The sequence below is a fragment of the Gadus chalcogrammus genome, chromosome 5 (assembly GCF_026213295.1).
Source record: "Gadus chalcogrammus isolate NIFS_2021 chromosome 5, NIFS_Gcha_1.0, whole genome shotgun sequence".
NCBI lineage: Eukaryota > Metazoa > Chordata > Actinopteri > Gadiformes > Gadidae > Gadus > Gadus chalcogrammus.
Window position 1 is genome coordinate 16,443,624 of NC_079416.1, and position 16,207 is coordinate 16,459,830.

Genomic DNA, 16,207 nt, shown 5'->3' on the forward strand with positions numbered 1-16,207 from the left:
TCTGTCTACCTTTTAACTCAGCTTTCATGATGTGCCTGAGATTGTGTACTCTTATGTCTTTACATGTGTGTGCGTGCGTGTGTGAGTGAGCGTGCATGTGTGTGTTGCATAGTATGTCTGTGTGTGTGTGTGTGTGTGTGTGTGTGTGTGTGTGTGTGTGTGTGTGTGTGTGTGTGTGTGTGTGTGTGTGTGTGTGTGTGTGTGTGTGTGTGTGTGTGTGTGTGTGTGAGAGTTGTGACTGAAGTAAGGACAGGGCAAAAAAAGAGAGTGCACTTAGTCAAACTCAAGACTTTTCCATGAGCTGGACTCTGTGGCATGCACTATCTAAGGGGCTGAGTGGATGGGCTGTATAGGTTTATCAGTATAAACTGCCAAGGGTCAATACATCACTTAGGAAAAGACGACTTTTTTTGGTGCTTTAGTGCCGTCCAACGACGTGGCAGAGAAACACACCTGGACGCTTTTATATTGTAATATCGGATGTGCTTTTGACTTCCAGATGCAAGTGTTCTCTGACTGCCCTGTATGCTAATGTCCACAATACTGATACAACTTGTTTAACTGGCATCACAATTCACTTGCATTCTTAATCCGTGATCCATTTGACCTCAGGTCAAAACAGTGGAAACTATGCCTATGGGCATATCTATATTTGTATTGTTGTATTTTACAGTGGCTTTAGTTAAATGTATTATACTTCTACACACACCTGCACGCATTAAAGACACTTGTTCCTTATAATTGACAGTAATGTCAAATGCTAACCACACTAACTCCACTGAGGAGTCTGAGGGGCCAGTTATGTTAAAAGTCAGAACCTTTTTCAAAGTAAGATTTTCTTTCCTTAAGGGAGGTCGAGAGGGGCAACACATCAGATTAAAGAGGAGAGATCAAAAAGCAGTTGTAAATGCCATGTACATGCCATTTCACTTATGCTACTCCCTGGGGGTTAAGAAACAAAAACATTTTTTGGGCCTTTAACACCGTTCTGTGTTTTGATTCCCCCCATCCCCCTCTTCTCTCCCCCAGAAGAGTCTATTGATAGCCCTTTAACTAGGCTTTGTTGAAAATAGAACCCATCTGGTTTGTTGGTTTTAGAAATTCTTGCCTCTTATGGACCCCTGTGCTTCCTTGTAATGGAGAGCAAACTGAAACGAGGAGGAAGGGGTTGGTGGGGGTTCACAGTGGGGACGTGGATTACTTTACTCAAAAGATAAATCTTCTTTTTTCACCTCTGGACTCGACTCTTGGGTTTCCACATGTCTCTCTCTCTTCCTGCTTTTCCTCCCCCTCCCCCTCCTCCTCCTCCTCCCCCTCCTCATCCTCCTCCTCCTCCTCCTCCTCCTCCTCCTCCTCCTCCTCCTCCTCCTCCTCCTCGATGCATGTCGATTTCAAAAGCAGTGTCACCTGGGTTGTATAGGTGCCTCCAATAGGTTCGAAGATCACGCCATGTATGTCAGGTCAGTACACCTTACACAATCCCTCTTTTCAATCCTGCTCTCTCTTTCTCTCTCTCTCTCTCTCTCTCTCTTTCTCTCTCTCTCTCTCTCTCTCTCTCTCTCTCTCTCTCTCTCTCTCTCTCTCTTTCTCTCTCTCTCTCTCTCTCTCTCTCTCTCTCTCTCTCTCTCTCTCTCTCTCTCTCTCTCTCTCTCTTACCCCAACCACCCCCAACCATGGTCTCTAGGCAATAAGGATTAGAGTAGCGGTGGCATAAGTTGTCTATTTATATCCAGCCAGCCTATGGAAGAGAGGCAGTGTGAGGCTTAGCACATTAACACACACGCAAGGGTACACATCCATAGCCGTAGATTTTTTCGGGGGGATGCTTGGTTTATGTCTCGCTCAATATTTTGAACACGTGCATTTGTCCCCCCCCCCCCCCCTCCCCCAAGAAAATGAATGACGCACAGGACTTTTTTTTTAAGAACTACATAACCTTACTCATAGATGCAACAATACCTCTGACTGCGGCAGGTCTATTTTGTTCAGCACTGGGTCTTTTTTGACTCTCACTCCTAGGTCTTGCGTGTGTTTTTAAAAACACACATGCATATTTGAAAGCAATACAGAATGCCTGAGAGTCATGCTGCAAAATATTTCAATATTTTGTTGAAATAGACATTGTGTAAATAGACATTTACATCATGAATTGATGCAGAAAAGGCACAAAGTGAGGCCTTAAGATTCAACAGAATGCAGGAAATTAATATTTGAATGAGTATTTGACATAAAAAATTTGACTGAGGTACGACCCCAAGACCCCCAGCCCTAAATGTTAGAAAGTAACCTAGGCAACTGCACACACCTAATACATCTCCATTAATAAGAGCTTGAAAATCTGCTTCAGAGCAAGATAGCAACGTGCTCTAACCGTTACCTCGTCCCTATGTCTTGCCCGGGGGGCCGTCTGTGAAAATGTCATCGAGCTGAATGAATGTTAAATGTGGCTGAGTTCTTCCAGTATGCGTTAGGGCCAACACAGTCTACGTCGACTGTTTGGGAGGGCATGTTTTAGGTCTGTACAGCAGTGTCGACTGTGAGCCAGACTTTGATTAATCGCGATGTCAGCTGGGGTTATGTTTTGAATAGTAATCAGTGCGTCATTACGCTGCCTCCCAGATGAGCATCTCAAATAAGTCTCTGGATTATTTCTGGGTCAGGGGAAAAAAAGACCACATGACGGAGAATTTTTTTAACCATTCTGTCCGCTGAAAGGGGCTTTCTATCTATATCTGTTTGTTTGTAGTCAAGGGGCATTTGCACTTTGTCACCATGCATCTCTTGCCAGGTGATCTTAGATGAGCTGTGTCCCTTATTGCCATCCTCAAGTCTTATCTCAGGTGACTTCTTCTCACTCTGTCTGGCTGTCTTCTAAACCTTCAGCTCCCAATGTTTTCTCTTCTGTGACTCCTTCAACTTCCTCTCCTTCCTCCGGTCCACCGCCTTCTCCTTTATATCTTATTCTATCTCCCCCCCTTTGTTGACAGTGCCAGATATGTGTCTACTCGCTCTCTCTTCTTCCAGACAGGTTATAAATAACAGGGCACATTTTTTCACTCCATGTCCTCAGAGATCTGCTTTCTTCTCACACTTGAGGAACCATGGGAAAATAATCTTTCTCTTACGCACATGGCACTCACCATCACACCAGGGGTCAGAACAAGATCCACAGGCACACGTTCCTATATTTGTTTTCACTACAGAGCACACACCCGAAAACAAACGTGCGCACGCACATCCGCAATGAGGGCTTCACGGTGCACTGCGAGACAGGCTTTCAATGCACAAACCACAGCAGGTATTGAACTAGAGGCACTGTCCTCAAAGTGTTAACCTACATTACATAACCCCCCTTGCCTCCCTTATTGTGGGAATGCAAAGTATAATTTCTGAGGCCATGTTAAGTGAGGGAAACTGAACAGAATAAGTTAAAAGTCAGGACAGACATGCAGAGAGAGAGAGAGAGAGAGAGAGAGAGACAGAGAGAGAGAGAGAGAGAGAGAGAGAGAGAGAGAGAGAGAGAGAGAGAGAGAGAGAGACATATTAACCAAAACTAATAACAGAGGCGCTGTGCAGAGAGGAAGTGGAAAAAGAGTTGAGCTTCTATGTTGCTCTTGTGACATGTCCGATGCGGGGGGGGGGGGGTGTTTGGGGTGCATAAAGAGGGCTGCACAGGGTGTAGCAGTCTTAGTTTATGTGTAGCCGAGGGAGGGTGGGGGGGGGGGGCTGGAGGTTGACTATAGTTGAGAGCCAGAGAGAGAGGGTTGAAGGGGTTAGACTCTGCTGACACACTGGGATCAGCAACGAGATTGTTTCCATTGGAAAGAATTCTAAGAATGAGTTAGAAGAGCTATCAGGGCCTGTACTCTGAGCACTCTGACAACGGTTTTAATACAAGGCCAGGTCCACATACACACACTTCAACATCACAGTTGTGCGTACGCAAGACACAAACCCTGTCCTTGATATCGCTGTCACCTTATCACTTTGTAAAATGAAGCCTGTGTATGTACACAAAAATATAGGCACGGTAGAGAACTTTATTTAAACAAGGGGTCACAGAAGTCAATGATCTATAAAAGCCTAATGTAACAATGGTCTGTTTATTAACAGACTACCGCACAGTTAGGGCACAGTTCAATTTTATTCATGCTTTTACTTCTACATCAGATGACAGAGGAAATAACTAACATAAATGATTCATAAAACACAATAAGCGGCCAATGCTGACAAAAACACTGTTTCTTGGCCCTCAAGTGATTTATTCAGCAGAGTTTCTTTCTTCCAGGGAAACCAGGACCAGGTGACCAGGACAGAATGTCAGTGCATTGTTCTCCTTCCAGGAAGTGACCTTTTCGCATTCTAAGTATATGTATTGCACTGGACACTCTGAACCCCCGACACACACACGGCAATCAAATGCTCTTTTGAATGGAACACTTTAACGTGGCCATAAATAAACCAGAAGTTTCCACTGTCACCCAGATCAGAAACGATTGTGTTTGTTCCTGTAAATCACCTCAGTTCCTCATTAGAACATTTCCACTTAACTTTAATTAGTAGTTTTTTTGTTGAGTGGGTAAATGGGGAAACAAGTTCCTTTAATAGAAACAATAGCACGCTATCCTACAGTTCACACACTTACTACTGGAATTGAATTATACTGCCATCCGGGGAGAGGGGGATGGGGTGTAGTTGACAGGAAGAACTGTCAAGTTTTTTTCAGTTATATATTTGGCAGCGTTGCATCTTCACTTCGCAGTGAGCAAGGATGCAAGCGCTTTCATTTGCAACCAATGCATGTGACAGGAGTGTTTTCATATCTAACCACGGCGTGTGTCTAGATATGAAACAGGTTCTTTGTCTTTGGATAAAATAGATTATATCTTTCCACCTGTTGAGAAGGCCTACCTGTATCTTGCATCTCAATGTCTTAACTCATTAACAAAAAAAATGAGTTACGCAGTTTTAAAGCAAATTCATGTTTATTTACAACCTCTGTATTCATCACAGAGAAAGTGGTCTAAATGCACACGCTCACTCACACAGACACACAAACAAAAAGATGGCGGCCAATTCTCCCTGAGCTTTATAAAAACATGGGGCCAAGGGACAGCAGTTTCCCTGTACACAGCTCTAATGCCATTCAAAAGGAATAAAGTAGAAAATATAGTAACTCCACATTGCTCAAAAGACGTGTACACAAGTCACGACTTCTCAAAAAACATAAACATGAAAAAAAACAAGTGTTCCAAATGGTTGGGTGTACAAAACAGTGGAGGCACCCATCAATTTCAATTGCATAGAGGCAAATCATTTGCATGCCTCAAACCGAATGACAAATAAAAGGACTTCATACATCAGACTAGCGGGTCCTTCACCCTTGACATCATTTTGTGAAACGTTGGGACCAGTGTATTGGACATTTCCTCAAGATAGTGACAGCATCAGCGTTGATGTACACCATCTGTTGTGTTGTCGCGTTAAACATAATGGCTGACTTGAAATCAGGAAGACTTAAAAGAAAGCTACAATGGTCAACACACACTAGAGAAGTCCTTTCCCTGTCATTCCCCCCACCCCCTTCAAAAGAGAAAGAAAAGAAAAAACAATAAGTTCAATGCGATAGGAACACAAAGGATATATCAAAACACTACAAGGCTTCTAGGCTGGGCTCCATGAGGCTATATACATATATATCTAACAGGGCCCGTTTTAAACTTGTGACCAACTACCCCAGGTTGGTCAGCTGAAGCCTTAACCTCACTAAAGCCTAACGACAGTGTACACATGAGCCCGTCAACTGCAATCGTACACCTCAGTTCTTGACCTCGTTAATCATATCCGCACATAACATGTTGCCCATTGAAAAGCTGGTTTACAGTCCTTCTCTGCATGTAAATACTTTGCAGTCCGCTTTGCACAGGAGCCATATGGCAAGCCTTTCACCATGTGTCATCGATAAGGATATTTCAACAGTTAGATTACATCAAAATAGTGACGAGTTTGGAAACATCTCCCCCGATTAACAACTTACACAAACCCAGAGCTGCAGACAGCAATGGTACTCACAATAAAAAAAAAAAAAGTTTCAAAGGAGAAACTAGACATTGTACTTCAGACAACAGTCCCCACAGGTACCACAGCAACAACGTCATGGGACAATGACAGTCTCTAGGGTCATGACACCATCCATGGAAAGGAAAGAATGGACACCGTCACGGACACCAGCAGTGCAACTCCATCGTTGGAGCCTAGCTCTGCCACCGGCAAACACGGCATCCGTTTTGGGTCCAGACAAGCAGGGTACCATGGTATAAAAACTCCATGTCTCTGGTCTGTCCCCAAGCCGGAATGGGTGGTTCACAAGTCCTAAGAAAGACATTTTTTTGAAATTGTAAAAAAGTATACGTGAGAATGTGTATGTATTGCTTCTCTTGTGGAAGTGATGCTTTGGTGTCAGAGGAAGATGGCGTCAATAGACTTTAATATGTGCCTGCCATTGTGTCTGCCAAGTGCAGTACAGCCAGTGCGGGTAATTGGGGTGGGAGCAGGTTGAAGAGAGATGGATGGAAGAGGTTTGGGTGAACAAATGCAGCAAAAACAGAAAAATCTGCGTTTAATGCTCAGAATTCTGCATCGGCTGTCCATTTTGAATACTGCCATTCTGCTGCTCCTCCTCATCTTCCTCCTCCTCTTCACTGACAAGGAACTCTTCTGGGGGCCAGCGCAGTTCTCCACTCTCCACCTCCCCCTCAGTCGGCTCCACCACTATAGAGGGCAGGCGGTCCTTCAGCTTGCAGCAGCGATCAAAGTCTGAGGGGTCCGGGAAGATCTGCATGGACAGAAGACGAGGGGCAGAAAGGGTTAGCCTTGTACACATTCAACAAGTTGAGCGGTTCTGTTTTTGGTAAATATTATAAAACACTATCCCTCATCTCAAAAGGGATTTTGAACAACTATAAATGGTTAAGCGAAGATAAACACACTTATTATTATTCAAGTATTCTAGGGTTCCGAGATCCTCTCCAGATCCTTCTCGGGTTGTCTTGGTCTTCAATAAAAAATAAATAAAGGCGAGGGCAGGTTACTTGATGACACGTCTCTCTCGGCTCATTTAACATTCATGTTCCGTCTGGGAGTGTCAGTGAAAATTCCACCAGGCCTAGTTACATCAGATCCGGTGTGTTGGTAACCAAGGAATGTGATCTATGCTTGCAGACTCAAAGGCTGCCATCATGGTCATTTAAATTCTCTAAAAGGGCAGTATTGCAAAGCAGCTCTAATTACTAACTTATATATGCAAATTGCGTCACTCAGTATGTGTCAAAGGTTAAACAGCTCATTTATGGAATTCCAAGTCAATTGCAAGGTAAAAAAGGATAAAAAAGGAATTGAAGCGACCCAGGCAAATTTGTAGAGGCATGTCCAAATGTGGCTTGCATATAAATGCATTTATGGATTCTTGATTTAAACTGAAGGGCATGAGAGACTTTAACAAAATATTACATGCATTCCCCGTCCTCAAAGATTGGATATCCAGCCATAACTTCCCTGAAATCTCAGAGACCAGAGCAATTGCCCAGAGCAAAAAAAATGAAAAAGACAGATCACTCCTGGTCCAAGAACAGTATTTTTGCTGTTGTTTGGATAAAGTGGAAGAATATTTTTAGACCTGCATATTTCACTTTGAAACATTGGAAGGGGATGGGCAAGGAGCCCAGTGGAAAGAAAGCATTAGATGAGGCAAGAGAGGGGTTGATGGAGTGGGTTGGGGGTGGGGGGTTTTGGCCGTGTTCGTTGTTTGCATGAATACCACAGCAGTGGAATGAGGAGCAGAATAGAAGGGCAAAATTGCCCTGTGAAAGAGAGAAATTGCCATGGTGTTAAGGGCATGCCTCCAGACAGAGCTTTGGTATTCTTCGTAGATGGTGTGTGGCACGGCACAAGCAGCTACATACACCGAAGCACACATTTGGGCAAAGCTTTGGTATGTATGTGGAGTAGTGAATCGACAAAGAAATGGTTACATATATGGAAACGGGCGATAGAGAATAAACACAAAGCCAAAAGGTCATTATAAAGCTATTTCTGGAGATGGCCAGGCATTTCCCGATCTGCATTTTCCGGCATGCGTTGCTACTAGTCTACATCAGCACCAAGTGGAGGTGAGGCAGTGGATGACCTTGCCATTGGAGCACCTGAAGCCAATTCATGTCATAGTTTGTTTCACTTTAGGGAAAAGGAGTTGCAACAAATCCAAAGTGAGTCCCACGGTTGGCTATATTCAGGTTGCTCTAAGGTTGGCTGGGAGAAGCTTCAGCTCCCAAGTCTTCAAGTCACTGTTGTGATTAAACTACACTTGGACAGTGCTGAATTGAATGCTTCAGCCCATTTCAATGAGCACGAATGTTGAATTACAGTAGATTACACGCATTTCAGTTATGCGATTAGACAAGATTTTTTTGGTCGGGGGTTTAATCTACGCAAAGAACATGCATGCATAAAGCATTGGGGGCAGTCATGCAGATTGGATCAAAGCCACTAAAGCCATCACGGCAACGGTTCTGAGGGCACGCCTGAAGCCTTGCCATGCATCACAGAACAGAAGGTCCAGCAAAGGTTGGGAAATTGAGAGGAAGTGGCATATTGGCTCTCCATGTCCCTAATTTACCCCTCTCTCATCCTGTCAGACTGACGCGTACAGCTGGGTTGTGAATAGAGAAAAAAGAAACCTCGTCTTCCTATGGGTCAGTCTATGTCCTCTGGGTGACAATTCCCCTCCAACTTGGTATATTTTGAGCCCTTTATTATGCGTCCAACCTGCAGACACTGCCTGGAATAACACCTATCCAGGGATGTTTCAGAGAACACGCCTCTAGTTGACAGCAAGACAAAGGGTGAAAAAAAAAAAAAGAGAACATCTTGTCACAGCCACCTGGGGGCTGGCTAGTAATGTCACAGCATCTACCAGGGTATTTCTATCATAGGGGAGCCGTACCAGTGGAATATTCTAAACAAAGCATGTTTTTTGGAGAATGATAGAAAATGTAATAGTTACACAACATTGTTTATTTTGCCATTTTTAATGTTGACTGAAGTAAAACCATCTACACATTCAGCCTAGCATATAATACAACTATTCCCAGTATAACCTGCAAAGTGGGAAACTCCCAGTGCTCCGCCACTAGATGTTTATCCTGTCCTCCCTTCGATGAAGGGCTGCTGTAGCAAGGACATCAACCAAACCGACATCAACCAAATGTATCAACGGGAAAACGGCAGAAATAGATTAACAAAGCACAAGAGGGGTGACTCCTCTCTGTGGATTCTCCATTTCTGTAGCTTCTCCATTTCTGTAGCTTCTCCCTCTCTCTGTGTGTCCCTCCGGGTCTGTCTCTCTCGTGCATGCGTGTGCATCAGTGTGTGTGTCATACCTGGAAGGTGAGCCTGTCCTTGCTCGGACTGAGCCTCATGTCGTCCATTGGCGTGCTGTTGATCATCACCTCGGTCATGTCTTTGGTGGGCAGAAACACTATGCTGCAGGTGGCAGAGAGAGGGAGAGGGGAAGCATGTGGGGGTTAGTGATGACCTTTCAATACCCTAAAGGTACACCATATTGATAGTGCTAGAATGTCACTGCTCACAATATGTCGTCTTCCACACGCAGAATGGGACTTTAAAAGACAAATACAAGACTGTAAATATGCATATGATATTATGCCACCACGTGCAAGTGTGATTTGCCCTTACAAGCTGTTGGAAAATGTGTCTTTTCCTGTGTTTTAGTTAGATCACATGTGGGAGTGTCCATTTGGATGTATGCTAGATCAATCTACCAGCCTACCCAGTGGACTGTAGCAAATGTTGCTTATCTATCCATCATACATCTAGGTGGACACACCCACTTTTGATGTCAATAAAACCCAGGAAAAGGCAGATTTTTGAACTGCTTGTAATGGCTAATCACACTCACACCTGGGGACATATGACCCCTTTAAATGTATTTCCAATTAATAAAGAATTTATCTGAGTAAGCAGGGCAGATATCGCAAGTTGAATTGTCCATTAAATGGTTGTCTTTACAGCTTGATATAGTCTACAGTTTTCTAAACTACAGATTAGAAATGTAAACGTATAAGGCTAGCGAAACCAAATGTTTAACAGAAGCTTAATTGTCTTTAGATAGTATACCTTCACTTCCAAGTTGGTTAATTTTCTCAGCAGTTATTATCAGCTGACTTGACCACAACACAAAATCCCCTATGCTTTAGTGTGCCACTGCACTGCGAAACTGCACCACTAAAATGATGAGGTTTGGATAGCGGAACATTCTGTAGATACAAGACAATGCGCTAAAGCAGTGACACATTTTCAAGGAGATTTCGTGGGCGTGCAGTGCCATTTGACCGGGGTTTAACCAAAAGAAAATACACATCCGTTTCAAAGTGTAGAAGAACTTTCCATTTTGGAGAAACATGTAAAAGTTTATGTTTATTGCACTTGCTATACAGAATTGTCAAGAAAAATTCTAAATAAATTCATTGGTGCAGGTCTCTGAACCAACTTCTTGCCTGAGAGGAGATGCTCAGAGGACTTCTCACGCTCTCTATTTAAAGACCGAAGGCATGGTGGTCATCGACCCAAGGCTTGTGGTCAGTACGGTTGCTGGCCAAATAAGACAATGGAAACAAGCTAAAGGACACCGTCGCGTGTGCAGACTGATAACCGAGCCACATGGTAACTGGGGAATTCAAAACACCATTGTAGTTCAAATAATAACTTTTTGCATCATATCATATATTCTCCATGGGAAATTGTGTAAGGATAGCTGGAAAGTGTCTCAATTAAGAAAACTTCTCTACAGTAGGCATGAATGAACACATTTTTCTAGTCAAGCCAGATTTATCACCCTCCCATCTTGGAAAACCACGACAAGTTTCGGTTCGTCATACTTCTGCAATTGGTACATGAAGCGTTTAGAGTACAGAGCAAAAATAGAGCCACTTCTCAGTCTCCATCAATGACTCACTTTGAGCCGTTCACCAAACTAAAACTAGGAACTCCATGTACAAAGAAAAGGTTATCCATTGTAATACTTCCAGTAAATTCACTCAAACTCCCAACTGACTCTTGGTCATCATATCATAGTTCCGATTTGACCACTTGGTCAAAAAAAAACAGACAATATTTGAGATGTATGAATGACCACCACTGTAAATCAGTCATTTGAAAGGATTAGGTTCCATATAAAAATAAAAATAAATGTACTTCTGTAAATCCAATCGTTTCCTATAATCTCGCCAAATCTTGTTTGGTTATGAGAGTTCTGCTGCATCACTAAACCCATTGGACCCTAGTGTGGTTCAAATAGTAATCGCTTCCGATCTGTATCTTTTGGACAGAAATCCTGGCATTACCACCATTCAATCTCAGAATCGAGAGCAACAAGGGAGAATACACAAGAGGGCCTCATTAAAACATTTAAGTCCATTGCTGAACTGAAACCCGGGCACACTTAAAAAGGTGCAGTGTGTGTAATTGAGTGGCATGTAGCGGAACGGATTTGGAAAGGTTCTAAAATCATGTTTTAATTTGTGTATAATCTGATGAAAATAATTGTAATAATTTCTTTACCTTAAAAATCTACATAGGGACGGGTTCCCCTTCCACGGAGCCCGCCAAGTCCCTACAGTACCCTAGAATGGACAAACGGCTCGAGAGAGGACCAGTTTGTTTAATTTGCAGTATTACTTTAAGCTATGACCTATAGTTTAACAGACTAAAAACAAATACACCAATCAAGGAACCTCATCCCTTGCCAGGCTACTCTATTCTGTCTTCGACGATGACATCATTTGGGAATACCTACAGGCACCTCACAGGCCACCGCAGCCTCTCCTACCTTGTTAGAAAGAAACCTTTCTTATTTAAAAAAAAAAAAAAAAAAAAAAGAGTCATCCCCTTACCTCTACTCCACTAGTTAGAGAGACGCACGCAGAATAATCCTGAGCTCATTACATCCTAGAGATGGTGGTGGAGGGTTTAGGGTCACATGCAGGGACCATGAAGAGGGACTTGAAAGGAACGGGGGAGAGGGGGGTTTCTGACAGGGGTGACCTCAAGTCGTGGAGAGCAGCAGGGGAAAGGGAGGGAAGGAAGATAAACAGTCAGACCTTGCCAGTCATATTTCTCCGTAAGGATCATATAAACATCCTGCTCAGCTTAGAATAACAGAACATTGGCCCAATAAAACATAAAGGGGCACAATGAGGTGGAAGTGGAGGGCGGGGCCACAAACACATACACTCAGCCAACGTCCCAACCAAAAAGGTCCTCTATGATTGGTCGACCTCAATGAATCACACGACATTAGTGTATCAGGATCAATGGATTGATTTTCTTGTTTGGGTTTTAACCCAACAGTTGGGAACAGAGACTAATTGCTGGCCGTTTCTATTTTCTGCACCAGATAAACCTCATTCAGGCTGCAGCCGCCTACTTTTAGTGTGAGCGTCATCGAGACAGATCTTCTCAAAGCCCATTACTCTAGATGCTCAGATCCCTTACACCAGATCTCATGTATTCAGCAGCCAACTAGACGAGACGGCCAGCCAACAGTTTAAAGCAATACACAACACACAAGGAAAACAGCCCAAATCCAACTGAGCAGCAGTGATGTAGACATTAGAATAGGAATTCATAAATGCCATGAAAATTTCCAGCATGAGTCCTTTCAAGTCACATGGACCCCAGGAGAGAAAACAGACTTGATTAAGAGAGTGGAAATATCCAACTACCACTGAATCACCACCGACACCGAGACCAATTCAAGCAAAGATATCCTGTGTTTGGCTGCAGTCACCACAATTGTAGATTAGTCACAGGAAGGAACTCCAATGCATCAAATTAAATTCCGTTATAGGCCTACATTTCTCATGCTGTGCGTGCCATTAATTCCTACAATCACATTGTACTATTTAGTAGAGTCCGCTAAAGCAACTTTCATCATGTTTGATACATGTGATGAAGCAGGCAGGGGTTTGGGCTTCTTGCGGGATGCCTACAGGTTAGGCTGCATACATTGGGGACCGAACCTGGTACCCTTCGACTGTAGGTGTTTGGAGACACACACCCTAGCCACATAACCATCCTGTCCTTAATACCTTTGTCTACCATGGAGAGATGAGCCTTGAATGAAACCATTTCCTCATAGACTGCCAATCAAGGATACAAAGCAGGCAAACCCAAGTGAGTCACTCCAGGAAGACCCATCACCTGAACCCTCAATGGGCCTGGGTGAACTCTCCAGTGGCTGCAGTGGTGGTGCTGCTGCTGCAGCTGACGTGGTCCAAGTTGAAAGGTGCAGCAGAAGCCTAACCCATTGCGCACGATGGGATATTACCTTGTGAATTATTAAAGTTATTTACCCAACCCCTGCCGCTGACACCCGTTCTCCGCTTCTGCTATAAATCTAAACTCGGAGCCCGCCAGACTGCTCACTGCATTCCATGCCACCCCAACACAGAGCTGTCCGACGCCCAAGTCGCACGGCCTCTTGTGGGGTCTAGGAGAGGGATGGGACGGGCCAGACCCCCAAGAGTGAGCTGGAATTGGTAAGACCAATAGGTAATAGATATGGAAATTTTTGGAGAGGAAACCATTTTTTTCATGCAACAACTGCACCACAGCCGAAGCAAGCAAGTACTAAATGTAGAGTCAAGAACAAAAGTGTGGTTACAGTACACTTCCTGGTAGAGCACACACACACACACACACACACACACACACACACACACACACACACACACACAGTAAATAAGTTAGTTCAATAATTATAATTTACAGCTACATTAACAAGTGCAATAGGCTTCCTGAGGATAGTAGACCAAAACAAAAACAAAAATATAATGGAGACCTATATCTTAGTAACGAACACATCCAAATGCAGCTTATGTAAGCCTATTGATTTCCTGGCGATGTAAGCGTTCAATCGAACACGTCAATTTCCCCCATGAAGTGCTCAGAATATAATTCTAAATTTACGTATTGATAACGTTTTTCACAAAAAGACAGTAGTTTTATGTTAATATAAAGAGGCAAAATATACTCACCAGTGTATCAGAGGAGAATACACAGACATGAATTCACACCTGCTATCAATTCGGTTGATTAGATACTTTTCAGAAACGTGTTTTCTTCTTTTTCTCCAAGGCGAAAGGAAATGTGCCCTTTTAAATGTTCTGAATTTGAAATTATTAATTGAAAGCGTATTTCCCTATCATTGAATAGTTGAACAAATTCGTCCGTCTGATGGACGCAATAGTTGTATTGAGCTTTTATATAAGAGGCGTGCACATCTTCATGAAAGACACACCCCCTCTGCTTTGCGGGGCACAATTCATCAATGGCGACGCCATTAGAACTCCCAGCCTATCAGAGAACAGGTGCCTCGCATCCAAATGACGGCAGCAAAGAATGAAACATTTCATTGGGGATAGAGAACATACTGCATGATGCCATTGACTTGTGGTCGCTAAGGCAACAATGTGACAGCCCTTTCTTAAAGAAAAGAAGAAAACATTCACCATTTGGAAATTCGTGACATGAATTCATATGGGGAACTCGGGAGGGAAAGGTTTGGATATCATTCACAATTCCAAGGGCAGTCAAATGTTTTATTTGTATCACAATAAATGAATGGTGTTTCAAACGGCCGTTTCCCAACACATTGTGCGATGTAATAGGCTACTGTATGTTCCGACAGCTAAAAGGCCCAGCGTTCCCAAATTAACATCCAAAGGTTAATAGCCCTACCTATGTGGCAATGATCTATAGAGCGTTATAGTTGTTGTCCAGTTGAGTTAGTAGTTTTCCAGGCAGAATGAGCATAGTTTGGAAGAGGCAAGTAAAGAAGGGTTGCGATTCCACACGAGAAAAGGGTCTACACTATTGCCATCTGGTGGCAGGCATCAAAAACATGGAGCATATTTTCTATATTGACGTTCTGATCCCTCGTTGTAGGCCCTATCCCTACCAAATAAATTTGGAAATCTGAGAAATAATAAGCATAGTCATTTTTGTTAATTTGCTTTTCTGCATGGTACATCGATGGAATGGTCGGAGTGAATCATAGGACTTTATCATGTAGGCTAGTCATCCATATGTTTATCTATAAGTTAATGTAAACTAAGACTTCAGCAAATCAAAAGCCTATAAGGGCGTTATTTAAATAATACCATTTACTTGATATAGTCGACGGTATGTTTTTTTTTTCACATAATCCTAATACTGTGCCTTTTTGCTTTATACTCCGGCCTGGTAGTGTAGCCTTTTTCAGAAATTAAACATTGAGGTTGTAGGCCCTCGTTTTTATTCCTACACCGTGAACATCTTCTCTTTGTAGATAACAATGCATTTTTCTATAAAAACCTAAATTATATATGATTCGGTTATGACTTGGTTGTGCATGAGAAGCCACCAGATGTCGCTAGCGTAACATAAATAGGTGAGGGCTCGCACTGATGGGACATCTATTTCTACATGCTTTATGCCTTTGCTGTTCTTCCTGTTTGTGATTGAACCTCCTCCAGTTTGCTTAACTCTAGTCCGCATGCACAGAAAATGTAGGCTATATTGAAAGAGTTTGTTGTAAAAGTAATTAATAGTCCAAACCCCAACAATGAAGCTCAGCTAAAACTGTCAAACGTTAAAATTCCATGTGAAATATATATTTAAATATAAACCTAATACTGGTGGGCAGTTCCAGGACTGGAGTAAGCTATTACATTTTATGCAATACCTTTCAACAATGTTAGTAATCTCCCATCATCCATACACAGGGAAATATGTTTTGTGTCCTAATTTTTACTTGGTAACCAAGATGCTGACATTTTAAACAGATGTATACAAGAGGTAACTGTTTAAAATAAGTTTCTCCAGATTGTGAAGGATGAATCGGCCAACTCAAATACCTTGGCTTGTATGTTTGTAAATATACTGGATGAAAGTAATGGATTCTGATCACCTTGAGGCACTGTCTACTCAATCTGTATCTCAACCTTCCTAAAAACCCAGATGGAACAGATTCATGTTGATCCAAAGGTTGAAGGAGGTCAGTTGGAAACGCGGGTGGACAACAGATTCCTAACAAATACCATCGTTTACAACATTTTAGGAGTGAATCAGCTATAGAATTGGACGAGAA

At 42.8% G+C, this 16,207-nt stretch overlaps 1 protein-coding gene across 1 annotated transcript; it reads right to left on the reverse strand.

Moving 5' to 3' along the window:
* Positions 1 to 4,966: 4,966 nt before the first annotated feature.
* Positions 4,967 to 14,389, reverse strand: lbh (LBH regulator of WNT signaling pathway). The gene is made up of 3 exons (XM_056591309.1): positions 14,115 to 14,389; positions 9,438 to 9,540; positions 4,967 to 6,835 (listed from the first exon to the last, which is right to left on the reverse strand). The coding sequence occupies exons 1-3, from the start codon at positions 14,141 to 14,143 to the stop codon at positions 6,620 to 6,622; spliced, it is 348 nt and encodes a 115-aa protein (XP_056447284.1). The 5' UTR covers positions 14,144 to 14,389; the 3' UTR covers positions 4,967 to 6,619.
* Positions 14,390 to 16,207: the final 1,818 nt, after the last annotated feature.